The following is a 19563-nucleotide window of genomic DNA, read 5'->3' as shown; positions in this document are numbered from 1 at the left end:
AACCCTGAGTGAGTGCTCCGCAAGGCTCAATGGGTAGGTGTAAACCACTTGCACCGACCAGTGATCCATAACTGGTTCAACAAAGGCCATGGTTTGTGTTATCCTGCCTGTGGGAAGCGCAAATAAAAGATCCCTTGCTGCCTGTCGTAAAAGAGTAGCCTATGTGGCGACAGCGGGTTTCCTCTAAAAAAAAATCTGTGTGGTCCTTAACCATATGTCTGACGCCATATAACCGTAAATAAAATGTGCTGAGTGCGTCGTTAAATAAAACACTTCTTTCTTTTTTATTACTTGAGAAAACTCTGACGGAATGTGTGACTGCGGTGTAGTTATGTCACATCGGTGACGTCGACGTAATGTTTTCACAAATCGAGTATTGAAGAGACCTGCGCTTTCCAGTCCAGATACAACCTGCCTCGGTGGTGTCGTGGTTAAGTCATCGGACATAAGGCTGGTAGGTACAGGGTTCGTATCCCGGTTTCGTCTCCCGACTAGAACGAGTTTTAATGACTCTATGGGTAGGTGTAAGATCACTACAGCCCCCCCCCCCCCCTCTCTCTCTCTCTCTCTCTCTCTCTCTCTCTCTCTCTCTCTCTCTCTCTCTCTCTCTCTCTCTCTCTCTCTCTCTCTCTCTCTCACTAACAACTAACCCACTGTCCTGGACAGACAGCCCAGATATTTGAGATGTGTGTCCAGGACAGCGTGCTTGAACCTTAATTGGATATAAGCACGAAAATAAGTTGAAATGAAATGAAATGAGTTCAGGTAAATGTGTTAATATAGAATTTCTTGTGGAAAACCTGTAAAATGAAAGTCGCAATTCGATGTCTACTCACGGACAATCCTAATTGATTAGGCATACAAGCTTACTACCGTATCGACCATAATGTTTTCCGAATACAGCAGGACATTTTTGCATAGCTTACCACTGTCATGAATTATTATAGAAGTCCACGGTAGGTCTCAAGGGATTGTAAGCCATCAACGTAAATGTCAAATGGAAGTTAGATTATTATTTCATAATTTTTTAATAAGAGTACACACTCATTTGTCTAAAATTTAATCTTGCGGATACACAGAATATAAAATTTTAGTTGGTGTGGGGGTTAGTTGGTGATATTTGTTATTACTGTTTGCCTTTCTCTCTGCCTCGTTCCTTCCTTCCGCCGATCTCTCTCTCTCTCTCTCTCTCTCTCTCTCTCTCTCTCTCTCTCTCTCTCTCTCTCTCTCTCTCTCTCTCTCTCTCTCTCTCTCTCTCTCTCTCTCTCATATATAAAATGTAGAAAAGGTCACCAATACAGCGTTCTGCCAGTTGGTCATCCCAATACCGCGTATTTGACGCTCACTAAATATTCTTTAACCATTGTTTCATTCTCTGTCATGGGTGCGTTCGAAAAAGTATGTTAACATATTGTGCAGGGAAGTGAATGTGCAAAGACGATTTTTTTTAAACTCCGTTTACCTTGAAGTCATTTATTTATAAACCTAACTTAGAATGGTGAGGAATATTGGATTAAAACAGTGTGTAATTTTTAAAGTCCAGGCGCACCATGATTTGAAAGTTCTTACTCAAACGCAAGTACTTTGGAAGTCTGTAATGACAAATGACGGATTACAAAGAATGGTCACCTTCTACGAACACCTGATATCATTGTCACAGTGTAACATTTACAACTATATTCAAATGTAATTTAAATTTTAGTTTTCATATACGATTCAATTAATTGTTACGGTGTCACCTGTCGATGATGCAAGAACTTAGACTTTAGGTACTTAGGGGCTAGCAATCAGACAGATTAGCTTGAAACTAAATCACAGCAATCAAGACACTACGGACTTTTAATGGATGCCCTGTAGGGTCCGCTAGTGTTCACCTGTCCACTAGTGTAACAATGAACACTAGCGGTTGCAATGTTGACCGCTAGTGTAACAATATGAACACTAACGGTCGACAATGCAACCGTTAGTGTTCACAAAATTGACGTTAACACTAGCGGTTGCAATGTTGACCGCTAGTGTAACAACGTGAACATTAACGGTTAACTATGTACAATGTCGACCGTTAGTGTTCACATAACTGGTTTTGATGTTGGACATTATTTTGATTTAGTCAATTTATATCAATGAAATGCGAAAGAAACATCACATCGTATTTAATATCGTACTGCAACAAATAATAAAAAAATAAATTTCATTATCAAAACCTATTGTTGTACAAGAGAGAATTTAAGGGTGTTTTAGTCAATAGCCGATGATAAGATAAAAATCAATGTGCTCTAGTGGAGTCATTAAATAAAACAAACTTTAGGCCTACTTTTTCAAGGGTGTTTAGTAGTCCTCTACCAGCCTAACCGGTGGGTACTATAGGTTTTGTCTCCAACATCTGTGAGTCTGTCCGTCAGCCTTTTCCTAGACTTTTCTTTGCAATGCGTCAAGATATTGAGCTGGAAGTTTGTATATATCATGTGGAGTTACAGACACAGTTTGAGTTTCATGACAGAATTATGGTCCTTGAAGATAGAAGTACTCTTTTTTCAGAGGCTGTTATGTGTCAAACATATAAGGCAAACCCCCAAAAATTCTGTACGAAAGTAATAATATAGACACAGTGCAAGTATCTACTGGTTTTGAATCCAGTTATCTATCCAATACACGGACAAGAATATTCAATAATTAAATTAATGAATTGCTGTTCTAATCGTTGGCGTTGTTACACTAACGGTCGATGTAGTAAAATTAGTCGACTGTGTTGACTGTTACTGTAACATTTTAAATTATTACACTAGCGGTCAACATTGCAACCGCTTGTGTTCATTGTTACACTAGTGGACAGGTGAACACTAGCGGACCCTACAATGCCCCCAGCTGATACCGTCAACAAACATACCTATTAATTATTATGTCAGCGGTTAGCGATTACAATTTATCATGTGACACAATTCACAATGCGGTCTTGGTCTAGGTGTATTGTCTATAAGAATATGAGATGAATTCCCAAGGAACATTAAGACGTAACTATTAGAGCCGGATCTTTTAAAAGAACAACAGAAATATAGATACCCAGATATACACCTAGGATATTAGACCCTTGATGTCTCTGTCGCAGTGTCAACACTGTCGTTCACCTAAGAGCTTAAACATATATATTTTATCTGTATCAACATATTGTTAACTTGTTAATAATGTATACTGTTGGAAAGCAAAATACAAGAACCTACATCACCAACTTGCGACTTCTGTTACTTCATTTAATAATCAAATTCATTTTTACATTCTGGTAAAACAAAACAACGAAAACTACTCTGTGTTATCATCATAGCTTTCATCATGACTCTTGGTATAGCTATGTGGACATTTTAAAAATGTATTTTCCAATTTTGAAACAAAAATAACTAATACAGCAACATGGTTTTGCAAATATTTATTTAACATGATAATTGCAATTGCATGTGTTTCAATATTTGAAGAATAAATACGTTACAGGGGAATGTGTTAAATGGTTAGATGACTAACAGATAATGTGTTAAATGATCTTACATAAACAGTTACACATACAAGATATACATACATATACATACGCAAATACTTACTTACACACGCACATGGGCGCATAAACACCCATGTGACTTGCTCAATAATGATTAGCTTAGTTACCATTAAAAAATGGAAATTACTAAACAGTTTTTTCAAAAATCAACAGGTTCTTGTCGACTTAGAAACACACACACACACACACACACACACACACACGTCTCTCACTCTATCTCTCTCTCTCTCTCTCTCTCTCTCTCTCTCTCTCTCTCTCTCTCTCTCTCTCTCTCTCTCTCTCTCACACACACTCTTACAACATCATATATGTATTTACGTAACACTGCTAATTATCTTCATAGGTATAACATTGTGTATCAAGTCTATTCTACGAGGCGTATATGGCGGTATTATATCGTACTGTGAAAACACTTGGTATGAAAACCACATGTAACTACAGTAATATCGTCTGGTTGCTACTTCGAAACATCAGCAGTATCGTTATAATTGCGCGGGTCTAAATGCTTATCTACGTCTGCAGACAATTATTATATTATTTTACCCGTCTCGGTGGTGTAGCAATTAAGCCATCGGACTTAAAGCTGGTCGGTATTGATTTCGCACCCCAGTACCGGCTTCCTAATCAGAGCGAGTTTTAACTCTTTCTTTTCTTTAGTCTTCTATCATAAACAACTCTTATTTAACCATTATCCGCTGTCCTTAATAGACAGCTCAGATCATTTAGGTATGTGACCGTGCAAATAAAATTGAATTGATATGAAATATCTTATTTTAAAATAACACACTAGTTCAAGAATTTGAATTTCTACGCAGAATCCTTTGTAGGCAAGTGTTTTGCGGTAGATGAGATACTATATCGGTCATCAAGATTGAACCGTATGCCAGTCCTTTATACCAAAATATACTGAAAGCCAAAAGAAGCACAACTATAATGTTCAGCTGTATTATTAAATATTGTTATCAAGAACGGATTAACATATTCTGAAATTCAGGGCAATGAGAGGTTGATGTACCGTTTCCATTTCACAGAGCTGAGCGTTCTAGTCAACTTACCAGGGCTGAGTTCAGCCACACCGAGGAAAAAAAAACGTTCACCAGACTGATTTATGCGCTTCATGTTAAACCAAATGGCCAGGTCGGGAATCAATCAAATAGTTCGCGCAGGTTGGCGAAACGTTTGCTGGCTGAACTTGGGGCAGGTTATTGGCTGATTTAGCGTTTACTGTTCAATGACATTGACAGTACTAAATTTGACGTAACAATTTGGTAACCTCCAATGCTACTTGCTTAAAATATAGAGGGTTTATTTTAAGGAACATATTTTTATTCGTCAATTGTGTTGTGCTAAGTGATTATGTTAAAATATCTAGCTTCGGACCGATTACTATTCTACGAGTTCTTGGTATACGATCATGATCGAGACATCTTAATATATACATAGATGCAAATTCCTCTACACAAACATGATCACATGACATATTCTGTTTAATATTTGGTACGACAGGACATAAATATATGCGTATGGTGCGACGTTCACCCTGTTTTGACATACACCAGTGTATCCCAACCTGAGAATTTTCAAAATATCAGGGTAAACTCGACTTGAGAAGCATATATAAAGGTTCTTCCGATTATTTCGAGGTTCCGAAACAATATAAATGTTACACTATTTGAAGACATATCGGTAACATGAATTTGTATCGAATTTGTTGAAACCAGATATTATGTTAGTTTTATTATAACTGTTGTCGGTTGTTTTAATTCAGTAATGTTATGTTAACAGTTTCAATTCTATAAACAAACATCTGGATAGAATTGTCCACACGACTCGCGGTCCGCGCTGAAGAGGTTGGGAAGCACTGGTTTACACGCTGTTACACAAAGGACGTCTTATTACAGACGTTACAGTAGACCGTACTGGGTGGACAGTTAACGTCAAGCCAGCACACGCGCGCGCACACACACACACACACACACATATATAAAAAAAACCATACACACACACACACAGCACACACACACACACACACACATATATAAAAAAACCATACACACACACACACAGCACACACACACACACACACAGCACACACACACACATACAGCATATACACACAGCATACATACATACACACACACACACACACACACAAACACACACACACACACACACACACACACACAGCATACACACATACACACATAATAATTTTTTTAATCCACTTGGTCTCGATGTTGTAATGGTGAAGTCCATAAGCGTACGAGACAGGGGCAGTGTTGGAGTAAAACCTCAAAATCGGGCGAAAATGATACAGATTTTCAGACAAAATGTGCCAACCTGAGACATTTTTACTTAGTATTTCCATCATCTTACCCTCAAAATTAGTTTTCATTCATGTGAAAATGTGTATGAATTTGTGTTCAGCCCTATATAGCTGTTTGGTAGTAATGCTAATATGAATAAATGTAGTTATCCAGATTCGGCCATTTTCGTTTAATTCGGACAAAAGCCAGCCTGGCCCCGTACAATAATGGGAGCCCGTACGTGAATAGTGAAGTCGTAGGACTCAAATCCTGTATGTACTGGGTTCGTATCCCAGTTCTGACCATCATTCAGAGTACCAACGACTCATCGGGATAGCGTAAGCCCACCACATCCATTTCTTTCTTACTACAAAATGTTGCCAGTTTCATCGCTAAGACTTGCAACAGTTACAAAATGTTTGATATTCAATAGCCGATGATAAATAAATCAATGTGCTCCAATGGTATCGTTAAACAAAACAAAGTTTTAACTTTGTTGTCTTACTAACAGATAACTAATTAAATCGTGTCCTCGACAAACAGCCCAGATCGATGAGGTGTGTGCCCAGAACAGCGTGCTTGAACCGTAACTGGATATAAATAAGGAAATCAAGTGAAAATAAATTGTACCATCTATCTACAATGGTGTACTTAACATTCACATTCCGAATAATGGGAAATGACAATAACATGAATAATGGTTATCTTAATGATGTGAATGAACATATTGCATCATTGTTCTAAATACAAATTAACAGAAACATGGTTAGTGTAAGTTACAGCTGCGTTTCACAATTTTATTGTAGATTCAAAGATAAATAACTCACATTTTGTAAGGCATACATTTTTTTAATGTTACACGTATGTATTATTGTAGTGCACAAGACTAAATAATATATACAAGCATTATATTACACATATGTCCGAGTTAGAGAAATAACTATGTAGAAGTACTGTGATATACAAGGATATTTCACAAAGTTATTGCATACATGACAATCTGCAGTAAAAACATTATCAAACTTTACAAGATGTAATTGGAACGAGTCAGAATTAGGTTGAGATATTTTATTGTTAGCACAAGGTTGTACTTAACTGGGAGGGGTGGAGCTACGAAATAATGTCATTTATGGTTTAAAGTACCTTTTTGCCGTATATTATGTTACTGGATCATTTGAATCCATCAAAGTTTAATACACCTAGATAGTTTACATTAGGTACGACCTGGCAGTATCAATAATTATTTGTGTTCATCTGAATCTCCACGAATCTCTATCTTGTGCCTTGTCTATAGGACAGCCACTCCAGAGCAGATCGTTTACTGAATATTTCCTCCCTCTTGCACCACAGCAAAGAGGACAGTCACTCCCAGACTAGGTTTAGTAAATCAAAACTCATTAGAATATGTACAGCTGTGATGACATGCACTCATAAATCACTGTCATAAGAGTGATAATAAGGTGTTCGCGAAAGGTGAGCATATCCTGCCCCAGCGGTGGCACCCGTCAAGAGTACTCCCACCACAGCCGTCGTCTGTCACTCTCATACTCCACCCCCAACCGCCATCTCACCCCTACCAGATAAACATTATTTCCGACATGTTGCTGTATAAATCAATTCGTTATCCTGCTATGATACACACACATACATAATATATTTTTAATCCCCAAAACATAATTACTCAATGTCATCAAACATTCCTTCAATAACATCTGTAAAGTTTTACAATATTGATGGGCCACCGTGCTTACCAGTTTGATAGCTATGACGTGCTAACGTGCTAAATAAACAGTTTGGTAGTTATGCTCTGATAAAAGTGAAGGCACAAGATGTGATTACCAGGTGCGTTGCTATTATATTCCAAACTCGCACTAGTAATACGTGAATTAGTCCTTACGCGAGTTTATTGCTAAATCGTCCTGTTGTAGCACGTCATTACGCTGTACAGTATCTGTACAGAAATACCATCATCTGAACTATTTGTGTTTAAAAATCAACAGATATGTTTCTGTGTGACTGACCATGACTTGACAGTAAATAAATACCATCATCAGAACTATTTATGTTCAAACATCAACAGACATATTTTTGTAGTAGACCTACTAACCATGACTCGGTAGTAAATAAATACCATCATCAGGGCTATTTATGTTTGAGATCAATAATTGCATTTATGTATCATTACGTGAGTACGTAACTAATAATAAAAAGAAGACCAAAACTCTTTTCGTTTAAAAAAAAAAATATCGGTGTCAGTTACGTTACGGATGTGCACAAGTCACACACTTCTTTTGTTTGCTTATTGCTCGTGTCAATAATTGTGATTTTTAACCAGTTAAGTATTAAAAAATATTTTTATTCACTAGTTAAAATGTTACGCTAAGAAATGCGTTTTAAAAGGTTGTAGCTAGACGTCCATTAGGTGATTGTTGTCATGATACAAACGGTCTGATTTTCGTATTTCGTAGCTGTCTGCGCCGCGCCATTAGTTCAAACAGCATGTAGAGAGAGATGAGGGCAAAGACGGCGAAAATAGCCACGCATAGAGAAAGAATGACAGCGATAAGAGGTCTCTGGGTCTCTTCTTCGTGCAAGTAATAGCCGCCTTTCAGCCATTTATCAATGGGCGACATCGATTTGTCCTCCGAATCGCTTTTCGCCAAATTGCACGCGACATCCTCGTCTATCAGAGAATCGTCGTCGTTATCGAGACTGTCTAGAATCTCTTCGTCGATCCTTCCGTCGCAGTCATTGTCAATGGCGTCGCCCTGGCGACTTTCTGCAATGCTCGGGACGCATGCGCCGTTGAGCTTCCGGAGCATGCCTCCTACGTGATACACACTTCCGCTCGCGCCGTCGTACAGGAAGAAGAGGTGCGAGCGGTTTAGCTGCGCTTTGGCGATCGTGGAATTCTCGTAATCCGAATCCGCGTCTACTGTCACACTGATGGTTCGAGAATCACTGGCGTCCGCGAAGTTGAACGTTGAGCGAGTTCGAAACGACTCGTTCTGGGTCTCTAAGAGTAAAACCGAGGGACACGACTCCATGCAGCTGTTCGTCATTTGGCACACTGTGTACTGTTCCAGGGGCGGCAGGAAGAAACCCGCCTGCCAGGCGTCCACGTCGATTGTCACGAACACCAGGATGCGACTGTCAGACGTGACGGCGATGTCGCTGACGTGTTGGAAGTCGAACGTTGTCGTCACATTGCCGTCAATCTGCGTCTGCTGCTTGAAGCTGTCTCTCTGAATTGTCAGGTTCGCCGTGTCCAGGGCTGGAAATTAGACAACAAGAAGTTATTATCCGTATTTACAGGTGCGCCGTATCTAGGGCTGGAAATAAAGCAACAACAAGTTATTTGATATTGTCAGGTGCGCTGTGTCCAAGGTTGGAAATAAAACAACAATAATATATTATCTGTTTTGTCAGGTGCGCTGTGTTCAGGGTTGGAAATAAAACAACAATAATATATTATCTGCTTTGTCAGGTGCGCTGTGTCCAAGGCTGGAAATAAAAAACCAAGTTATTAATCGTCTTTTCATTACTACCGGCTAGTTATAATACAACTACTCAGTATGTTCTTTCCGCTACTCATAATAGTTTTATTATGCTGTTATTTATACCGTTCTACACCATCCTGTTACACATAATGTTATCTGAATAACCACATTTATTATTTTATTGTTATTCATACTGTAATCATTAATGTTATTAATATTATGCTTATAATTTATGTTATTTATACTGATACTTTTACTTTTGTTTCTTACACACCTGTTGGTGAGATCATTATTTTGATAACACATACGTGTTAACACATATACCTGCTTTAACATTTTAAAGACATACGACTGGCTGCTCCTAGGTGAGGACCAGGGCCCATATTTTCGAAGCCATCTTAGAGCTAGAAATCGTAAAATCATCGTAGATTGTGACGTCACTACATCACACGCCATAGTGACGTCATAGTTTGCGATGGATGTACGATTTCGTAGGCTAAGATTGCTACGAAAATATGGGCCCAGGGCCCGTATTTTCGAAGCAATCTTAGCCTACGAAATCGTAAAATCATCGTAAGCTATGACGTCACTATGGCGTGTGCTGTAGTGACGTCACACCCTACGATGGTTTTACGATTTCGTCGGGCTAAGATGGCTTCGAAAATATGGGCCCAGGTCACCAATACCATACCATTGAATGACAAAAAAAGAAAGGTCGAATCGATCACTCCGTGACGTACGAGATAACCTGAAATTGACTTGTCTGTGACGCACAAGTTATCAATAAGCGCAAGGGCCGTAAATAGTTTTTCGGGGGGGGGGGGGGGGGGGGGGGGGTGTGTGTCAGGATATATAAGAAATAGAATACAACATTCGTGTCCCTTAAATACCATTTATCTTACAGCTCGTTGTTTAAAAACATATCCAACTTATTTTCACTCGTTAGATACGTTTTAAAACAACTCGTTGTAAGACAAATGATATCTAACGGCCACTCATGTAGTATTCTCTATTTATACCGTTTTCACTCATGACTAAATACACAGGACAGATCTATCACATGAACAAAATCTCTTTAAAATATACGTCTTAACACAGGGAGCTGTTACCACCAGATAACAGTTTCAGATTTATCTTGTTTATTTTGATCGTTACATTTGACACATGGCACAAACACGACAAATATGGTAGAAAAAAATGTCTTTCTTGTTCGTTCGTGTAAAATGATTGGGTTTTGTTTTTTTCCGAATGGATGAGAGAAAAAGAATCCATCATAAGCAGTCATGTGGAATAGAAAAAGTCCCCGGATGAAATTTCCATCTCTGATGGTGTAGTTTTTTCTATCTCATATGGCGGTATATGATGAGATCTTATAATCCCCAATGCTGTTTATTCATTTATTTACCATTGTTTGACACCCAGTAGCCGTTGCCTTTTTAACACCCAGTAGCCGATGCCTTTTTGACACCCAGTAGCCGATGCCTTTTTGACACCAAGTACCCGATGTCTTTTTGACACCAAGTAGCTGATGTCTTTTTGACACCAAGTACCCGATGTCTTTTTGACACCAAGTACCCGATATCCTGTCTTTTTGACACCCAGTAGCCGATGCCTTTTTGACACCCAGTAGCCGATGCCTTTTTGACACCAAGTAGCTGATGTCTTTTTGACACCCAGTAGCCGATGTCTTTCTGACACCCAGTACCCGATGTATTTTTGACACCAAGTACCCGATGTCTTTTTGACACCAAGTACCCGATATCCTGTCTTTTTGACACCCAGTAGCCGATGTCTTTTTGACACCCAATAGCCGATGTCTTTTTGACACCAAGTAGCCGATGCCTTTTTGACACCAAGTAGCCGATGTCTTTCTGACACCCAATAGCCGATGTCTTTTTGACACCAAGTAGCCGATGCCTTTTTGACACCAAGTAGCCGATGCCTTTTTGACACCAAGTAGCTGATGTCTTTTTGACACCCAGTAGCCGATGTCTTTCTGACACCCAGTACCCGATGTCTTTTTGACACCAAGTACCCGATATCCTGTCTTTTTGACACCCAGTAGCCGATGTCTTTTTGGCACCCAATAGCCGATGTCATTTTGACACCAAATAGCCGATGCCTTTTTGACACCAAGTAGCCGATGTCTTTCTGACACCCAATAGCCGATGTCTTTTTGACACCCAGTAGCCGATGTTTTTGACACCCAGTAGCCGATGTCGTTTTCGTGCTGGGGTATCATTAAACATTCCTTCATTCCTCCATTTTATTTATAATACTGTTATGTTATATTATTTTATTACATTACATAGTTATTTATAAGTGCTATACATGACATGGTATTCATTTTCATTTTTTTTTAACCTCTATGACTAATAAACACACACAATTTATTAACGTTATATAGACTGGCTTTCTTTTCCTATTTTTTATAACTTGTTTTGTTATGTGTTTTTTAAATTATTTTTATATTTTTTATGTCGTTATTTATGCTGCCATCAATCGGAAATAAACAAATTTAATGGTTCATAACGGGTGCGCATCGTTTACGTTTCACAGAAGGATGGTCATTAAATATTGATCACGTGGGTCACCCGTGGATAAGCGGGATGTGCTGATCTATAATGAAGTAGGTTTTGTGTAATTAGTTCTGTTCCTGCGCGCCATAGTTTGTCAAAGCAGACGTGAATGTTACCGGTTTCGTCATCAGCAGTTCATTATCATTGAACGGTAAAACTACATTTGGCTGACGTCATTTAGGTCTCGTTATTGAAGACCTCTGATAATTGAAAAGTTTATAAATAAATTTAACTAATCCATTTCCTTTTTGTATAATCTGTTATGTCCATGTAAATTATGTCCTAAATTTAGATTTAGAAAAATTAGATTTGCGTGAGCGACACGTGAACTACATAATCGTTCTCGCAATTTCCAGACGCTTTCCTGAGATTGACTCCATCGGTGGGCCCACTGGGCTATTTCTCGTTCCAGCCAGTGTTCCGCAACTGGTGAATCAAAGGTCGTGGTATGTGCTATCCAGTCTGGGAGAGAGTACATTAAAAAAATCCCTTGCCACTAATGAAAAAATGTAGCGGGTTTCCTCTCTAAGACTATATGTCTAAGTTACCAAATGTTTGACATCCAATAACCGATGATTAATAAATCAGTGTGCTCTAGTGGTTTTGTTAAACATAACAAAAATTTACTTGACTTTTCCTCAGACTGCTTTCAGTAGCTGTGCATAAGATCAAATCATACATGTATGTATACATTGCACACTACACCACGTCACGAGTCACGACACACCACGCCACGCCGTGTCATACTATACCACACTAAGCTACTCCATAATAACTCAAACACTATACACCACACGACACCACACCACACAGGATCACAACACACCAACATCAACACAATGCAACACACAACACACAGCAACACAACACAACACACATCACCACAACATAACAAGCCATGTCACGTCACACGTCACCAAGAAAGAAGTGTTTTATTTAACGACGCACTCAACACATTTTATTTACGGTTATATGGCGTCAGACATATGGTTAAGGACCACACAGATTTTTAGAGGAAACCCGCTGTCGCCACATAGGCTACTCTTTTACGACAGGCAGCAAGGGATCTTTTATTTGCGCTTCCCACAGGCAGGATAGCACAAACCATGGCCTTTGTTGAACCAGTTATGGATCACTGGTCGGTGCAAGTGGTTTTTACACCTACCCATTGAGCCTTGCGGAGCACTCACTCAGGGTTTGGAGTCGGTATCTGGATTAAAAATCCCATGCCTCGACTGGGGTCCGAACCCAGTACCTACCAGCCTGTAGACCGATGGCCTAACCACTACGCCACCGAGGCCGGTCACACACGTCACCATGCCACACACACCACACCACTGCCACTCCACACCACGAAACCTCTTTAACGTTCGCTCTATCCAAGAGAATAACGGTACTTTATATGTAACTGACAACGTTCAGAGATAGTGCTGTCAAGTTAACTGAGTATTTATCTAATTAATTTGAGATATTAGCAAAATCTAGCGTGAAGCTGGTAGCGCGTCTACTTCATAAGACGTGTACCTAATTAGAACTACATGTTACGTAATCAAACAATATCCAATTGTCTTGCAGCGAACAAAAATAGATGCTTCATTTGCATTAGACCCTAAGGCCTTTGGACACGAATATAGACGCTATACAGAGATACATAACATAAAATGACAAGCACAATACAAACAAAATCACAAAGATAAGTTTAAACACATATACTAATTACCGACAATCCACAACTATTAATGTAGGGAATTTTTAAAGTATTATTTATTTAGTAAGATAGTATCTACAAATCATATTTTTCTTTGTTAAAACGCATTATAACAAAACGTTCTTACTCATTTTTGATTCCCACCATTCATTTAGCGATTCCAAAAATTTAAACATGCTAGCATTATTAACATAATACTTATAAACATAAAATTAATCTATGTAAATAAAGTTGTCTTTCTACCAAAAATAGCCACACCACCAATGATGATTTCTCTCTGAAGAATTAGGAAAGTGTGAGGTCAAATCCCACGTGGAACGTCCACTTACTGGATCACCCTTCATTGTGTAGATTTAGATCTGTCAAACGACACCTGGGAGTGGAAGGCCTCCTACACCAAAACGAACGTTAAATTAATGCGACAGGATATCTAGGATACAAGACGATGGAAACAAATTCAATTGTTCACGTGCACCTACTCTTACACTTCATTCATTCAGTCCAGCGTTCAAAGACAGCGAGTGTGGCTAACGTTCGCGAACTGGTTTGACTGTTTTCTGATGTCATTTCGATAAAAAAACACACAAAAAAAACACCAGTTATTTGTGAATCTTCAGCTGATATTTATGCATGCCAGCTCCTGGCATCCTAAATGCCCACCTATGGTTTAAAATAAAGAAAGAAACAGGCATTTTTAGTCTCGAGAAAATTACAAAAAGGGTCATAATTAAAAAGAGGACTCATTTTAAATATTTTTATTTAAATGTTTGTGTTACTTTCATCATAATGTTTCCAAAATGCATGATTTTAGGTGCATGTTTTGACAATGTTCACACCCATACAAACCACACACCCATACAAACCACATCCCCAAGCGGAGGTTGGCGGATATCAATTAAATAGTCAAGGAAACTGCTCATCAAACCTTACAAAAACCCTCATTTGACTAAAGGTTTAGCTATTAAAATTTTCACAAAATCAGCTTGTTTGGAAATGACCCAAAATTATCGCGCCTCACTTTTGTCACAAGGAAACTCTGGTGTATGAATACCAAGCCTCATTACAGCTAAACCGTTTGCATTGCTGGTAAAAACCCAATTGTGTTTTGTTTTGTTAAATAACTCCTTGACTATTACTAAGCTTAAGAATGTACTCCCTATTCCAAATAATTAGCCTTCAAACATGGAACTGTGCAAAACCAACAAGCGAACTCTTTGTGGGTTCTCAAGGGAGATAACTTATACTGCTATCTTCGTTTGACGTTAAGCATATAAACCAGTCTACCGGACGTTCTTTTTCCGCTCGGTCTGGCTGAACTCAGACTAGATATACACAAAAATAAAATATGCGTAACCGTGGAATTATATTAATGGAACGAAATAAAGGATCACAATAACAGGAAAGTTTGTTTTGTTCAACAACACCACTAAAGCACATTGATTTATTAAATGTTATCGGCTATTGTATGTCAAACATTTGGTAATTCTGACATAGTCTGAGAGAGGAAACCCACTACATTCTTCCATTAGTAGCAAGGGATATTTTATATGCACCATCCAACAGTTATGATAGCATATACCACGGTATTTGATATGGTAATGGTGGAGCACTAGCTGGAACGTAACAGGAATGTGAATGCAACCAAAATCCTCACCCATAATGTCAGGAAGTTGCCTGTGTCACGGATATTCAGCCTCGCATTACTGACATTCAGTCACACATTACTGACATTAAGTCTCTCATTACTGACATTCAGTCTCACATTTCTGGCATTCATCCTCACATTATTGACATTCAATCCCACATTACTGACATTCAGTCTCACATTACTGACATTCAGTTACATATTACTGACATTCAGTTACATATTACTGACATTCAGTATCATACTACTGACATTCAGTTCCACATTACTGACATTCAGTCTCACATTACTGACATTCAGCCTCACATTACTGATATACAATCTCAAATTACTGACACCCTCTCGCACATTATTGACATTCAATCTCATATTACTGACATTCATCTAACATTACTAACATTCAGTCCCACATTGCTGACATTCAGTCCCGCATTACTGACATTCAGCTTCACATTATTGACATTCAGCCTCACATTACTGACATTCAGCTTCACATTATTGACATTCAGCCTCACATTACTGACATTCAGTCTCATATTACTAACATTCAGTCTTAGATTACTGACATCCAGTCTCACATTACTGGCATCCAGTCTCACATTACTGACATCCAGTCTCACATTACATCTTTGTTTTTATACAAACATTATGACGCTCACGGTGATAGGAATTTTGTCTCAATACCAAATGTTCCCTTTTTGTTCTCTCGGTATATTTACTAAAACGCTTGCCTGGAATACCAGACACTGATACACCGGCGCGTCTCATTGGAGAGTCTACTTCGCATTCAATACTTAACTCTTTATGGTTCAAGCATGTCCACACTGCACGCAGTCTCTGGCTTCTCCAGTGACCGACTACAACAATGAAGGGTCCTTTTGCAAGCCTTGAAATACAAGGAGATCGAAGGTTCTCCTTCACATTCAATACTTAACTCTTTATGGTTCAAACATGTCCACCCTGCACACAGTCTCTGGCTTCGACAGTGGCAGAGCACAGCATAGGTGGGTCCGTTTTCACATCTCAAAATACAAGGCGCTCGAAGCGAACAACATTTCGGGAGAATGATTTTTGATATCATTTTAAAAGAGTATTGTTTACAGTTGTTTATTTTAAATAATTAAAAATCTAAAATATGATCAGTTTTCGAGTAATTTGGGCCGTATAGCTACCATAGTGAACAAAATATATCTAAAGTTCAACATTCAGCTGGAACATGTCATAATGTACTAATCTCTTCAGTTATGTTTAATGCACTGGATATTAAATTAATTTTACCAGCTCCCATAAAGAGCGCGTTATCTCTTGTATTACGGGCTGGGTACATTTGATTATCCCAAGCTGTCTTATTTTGAGGTCTGTGTTATATAACAAATACCGTTTAAAATTAATACAACTATTTGCAGCCATAGCAATAACAATAATACAGCCCTGGCAATCATGGTTTGCTAAATCACCAGAGGAAATCAAATACTTTAACTCTGTCGCTTTATTGTGCAAGATAAGCGTCCAGCCAGAGACGCGAATGCATTTGACTTAATTACTGCAATCTAGATATTAAAACGTACGCAATTAAATCCATTATTAAGTTAATTCCTAGGCCATCACAATATGCATAAATAAAATGGCTATTGTTAAGATGTATTGATCTTCAGAGAGTTCTGGATCTTATTGGGAGAGATTTTAATTCGAGTACCAGTTAGCACCAAATGTCCCATAATCTTAAAGGGACTATCCTGAATGTGCAGCCATTGTAAGATGATTCTGACTAACAGAGCCATTTTAACGACTAAAATTACATATTAAATACATCTCCTTGTTTAGAATATCAGAATTTGTATATACAAGAGCCATTTTAGACGACTAAAATACATCTCCTTGTTTAGAATATCATATTTATATATACAAGTGTGTTTTGTTATCAATCTGTTTGTAGACTAAATTACATATTAAATACATCTCCTTGTTTAGAATATCAGAATTTGTATATACAAGGTGTTTTGTTATCAATCTGTTTGTAGACTAAATTACATATTAAATACATTTCCTTGTTTAGAATATCAGAATTTGTATATACAAGGTGTTTTGTTATCAATCTGTTTGTAGACTAAATTACATATTAAATACATCTCCTTGTTTAGAATATCAGTATTTGTATATACCAGGCGTTTTGTTATCAATCTGTTTGCAGTAGTCTAAACCGATATTACCTCCCAATAATTTCGTATGTTTGTGAAAATATGCATTACGAAGATGATGAAGAATAACTGCTACAAGCTTTAGGACACGACCACATTGAATATACAGACCCTGGAATTCTAAAGACCTGACTACACGATCATACATTTGTCCAAAACCATTGCTGGACATGCAGGGACAAATGTCTCCACTTGCTTGGTTTAGAATTTAGAAAACAAACAATGAGACAAAAAGGAAATTGGAGGAAAATTATGATCATGAAAAGCTTTTTATTTACTTTTGTTTTGAAAAAAAAGAGAGCATAAAGCTTGATACATATGTAATGGACTGTTCAAATAGATTATAAGTTTGGTGCACTTAAGCACAGCAGTTTATTTAATTGGGCGATTTTCATCAGGGTTCCCAACCAGTTAACATGAATGCACTGTAGTGAAAACTGCATGTTGGGAAGGGTAACATTTTTACATTTCAGTATAGCAATTAATCGAAAATGGAGGGCATTTAGCATGTTTCAAAATACATTTTTAAAACAACAATAAATAAAAATAGTGTGATAGAAAACCCTGATCATTAACACCCCCACTGCTACTTTCCCAGCTATAGCTACGTTTCTCTGGTCTTTGTCTATGTTTTCATGTATAGAAGCATAACAAAGGCAGGAGTTTTGCTCATAAAGGTTAATCACTTTCTTTCATCATGATGAAGCCAAGCCTTCTCCTCGTGTGTTCATGGTGCCACTTTGGATATCATGTGTCATAGAACTTTGGTCACATGGCACATCAAAAGTGTCTGATTCGTTATAAGTGGGGACAGGCTGCAACATTTGTCCAAAAGATGAATCATGCAGCTAAATCTTGCAAACATATTACCCAAGTGGTCTACACGTAAATATATTTGGTGCGCAACAAGTGGGTACATTTGTCCTGGCTTGTCCAACAATGTTTTTGGACAAATGTATGATCGTGTAGACAGGCCTTAATAGTAGTCGTCAGACAGACTGTTAGGCGGAAACATCTTACAATGGCTGCAAACTCGGAGCAGTCACTTTAAAGGAATCCTACCGATATTTCCATAGTTCTATTGGAAAAAGTGTCCCTTTTTCTTTATTTCATTTGGTTGAAATCAGAATTGATTTCACTGTTAGGTTATGCATCGTTACAAGATAGTCCAACTCCGATAATTTAATATGGTGTAAAAACAGGGTTGACTTTTGTATCTGGAACTGAATGTCATATCATGAAGTGTTTAATTAGAATTGCTTCCCTTTTCAGACCCCTCGATGTGGTAATATTTCAAACTCCAGGTGGCGAACTTGATAAACAAATGTTTAGTAAAATTGCTACATAGGTTGATGCCCTGTTGCTCGACAATATGAAAGCAATACTGGTGAGGTATCTCAACAGCGGATTGCTCGACGACGTCTGGTCTACTTAAACGTTATGTTATTTATAGTACCAGTCTGACAGGTCACTTTGACATTGGTGATAAGTGAAGTCATGTTGTACTGGACCACATCACATCATCGCATCGCTTCACATTACACCAGGTAGCACCGAATCTCATTAATGATTATGATGGCATCACATTGATGAATATGATGGCTTCACGTTAATGGTTATGATGGCATCACACTGATGATCGTGGTGGCTTCACGTTAATGTATGATGGCATCACACTGATGATTGTGGTGGCTTCACGTTAATGTATGATGGCATCACGTTGATTATTATGGTAGCACCACAAGATTATTATAGTGACATTACACTGATTGTATGTTGGCATCACGTTAATGATTAAGATGGCATTCCACTGATTATATGGTGGCATTACACAGATTTGTTACTCAGATATGAGTATACTACATGCTGCAATATTACTCAGATTTAAGTATGCTTCATACATATGTAATGATGTCTTTTAGTTCTAAGTTCCACTAAACTGATTTCAATTTGAAATGGAATAAATATTTCTGCTCACGGATATGTTACGTGCCAATCATATATTAGTCGTGGAACTGGAAAAAAAACATAATGGGTCTATCAGGTGTAATAGACTCATCATCCAGCATATTAATGTTCA

At 38.1% G+C, this 19563-nt stretch overlaps 1 protein-coding gene across 3 annotated transcripts in view; it reads right to left on the bottom strand.

Moving 5' to 3' along the window:
- Positions 1–5703: 5703 nt before the first annotated feature.
- The window catches only part of LOC121382056, a 116827-nt gene continuing 102967 nt past the window's right edge, over positions 5704–19563 (bottom strand). For 2 of the 3 annotated variants that reach the window (XM_041511533.1, XM_041511534.1), the window contains exon 7: positions 5704–9127. In XM_041511533.1, coding sequence (XP_041367467.1) covers positions 8286–9127 — 842 coding nt within the window. In that variant the 3' untranslated portion in view covers positions 5704–8285. The remainder of the gene's footprint in view (positions 9128–19563) is intronic. The other variant, XM_041511536.1, reaches the window with a different exon arrangement.

Source organism: Gigantopelta aegis, chromosome 9 (genome assembly GCF_016097555.1).
Source record: "Gigantopelta aegis isolate Gae_Host chromosome 9, Gae_host_genome, whole genome shotgun sequence".
Lineage (NCBI taxonomy): Eukaryota > Metazoa > Mollusca > Gastropoda > Neomphalida > Peltospiridae > Gigantopelta > Gigantopelta aegis.
Note: the sequence above shows the minus strand (reverse complement) of the source record. Positions and strands in the feature narration are given on the sequence as shown.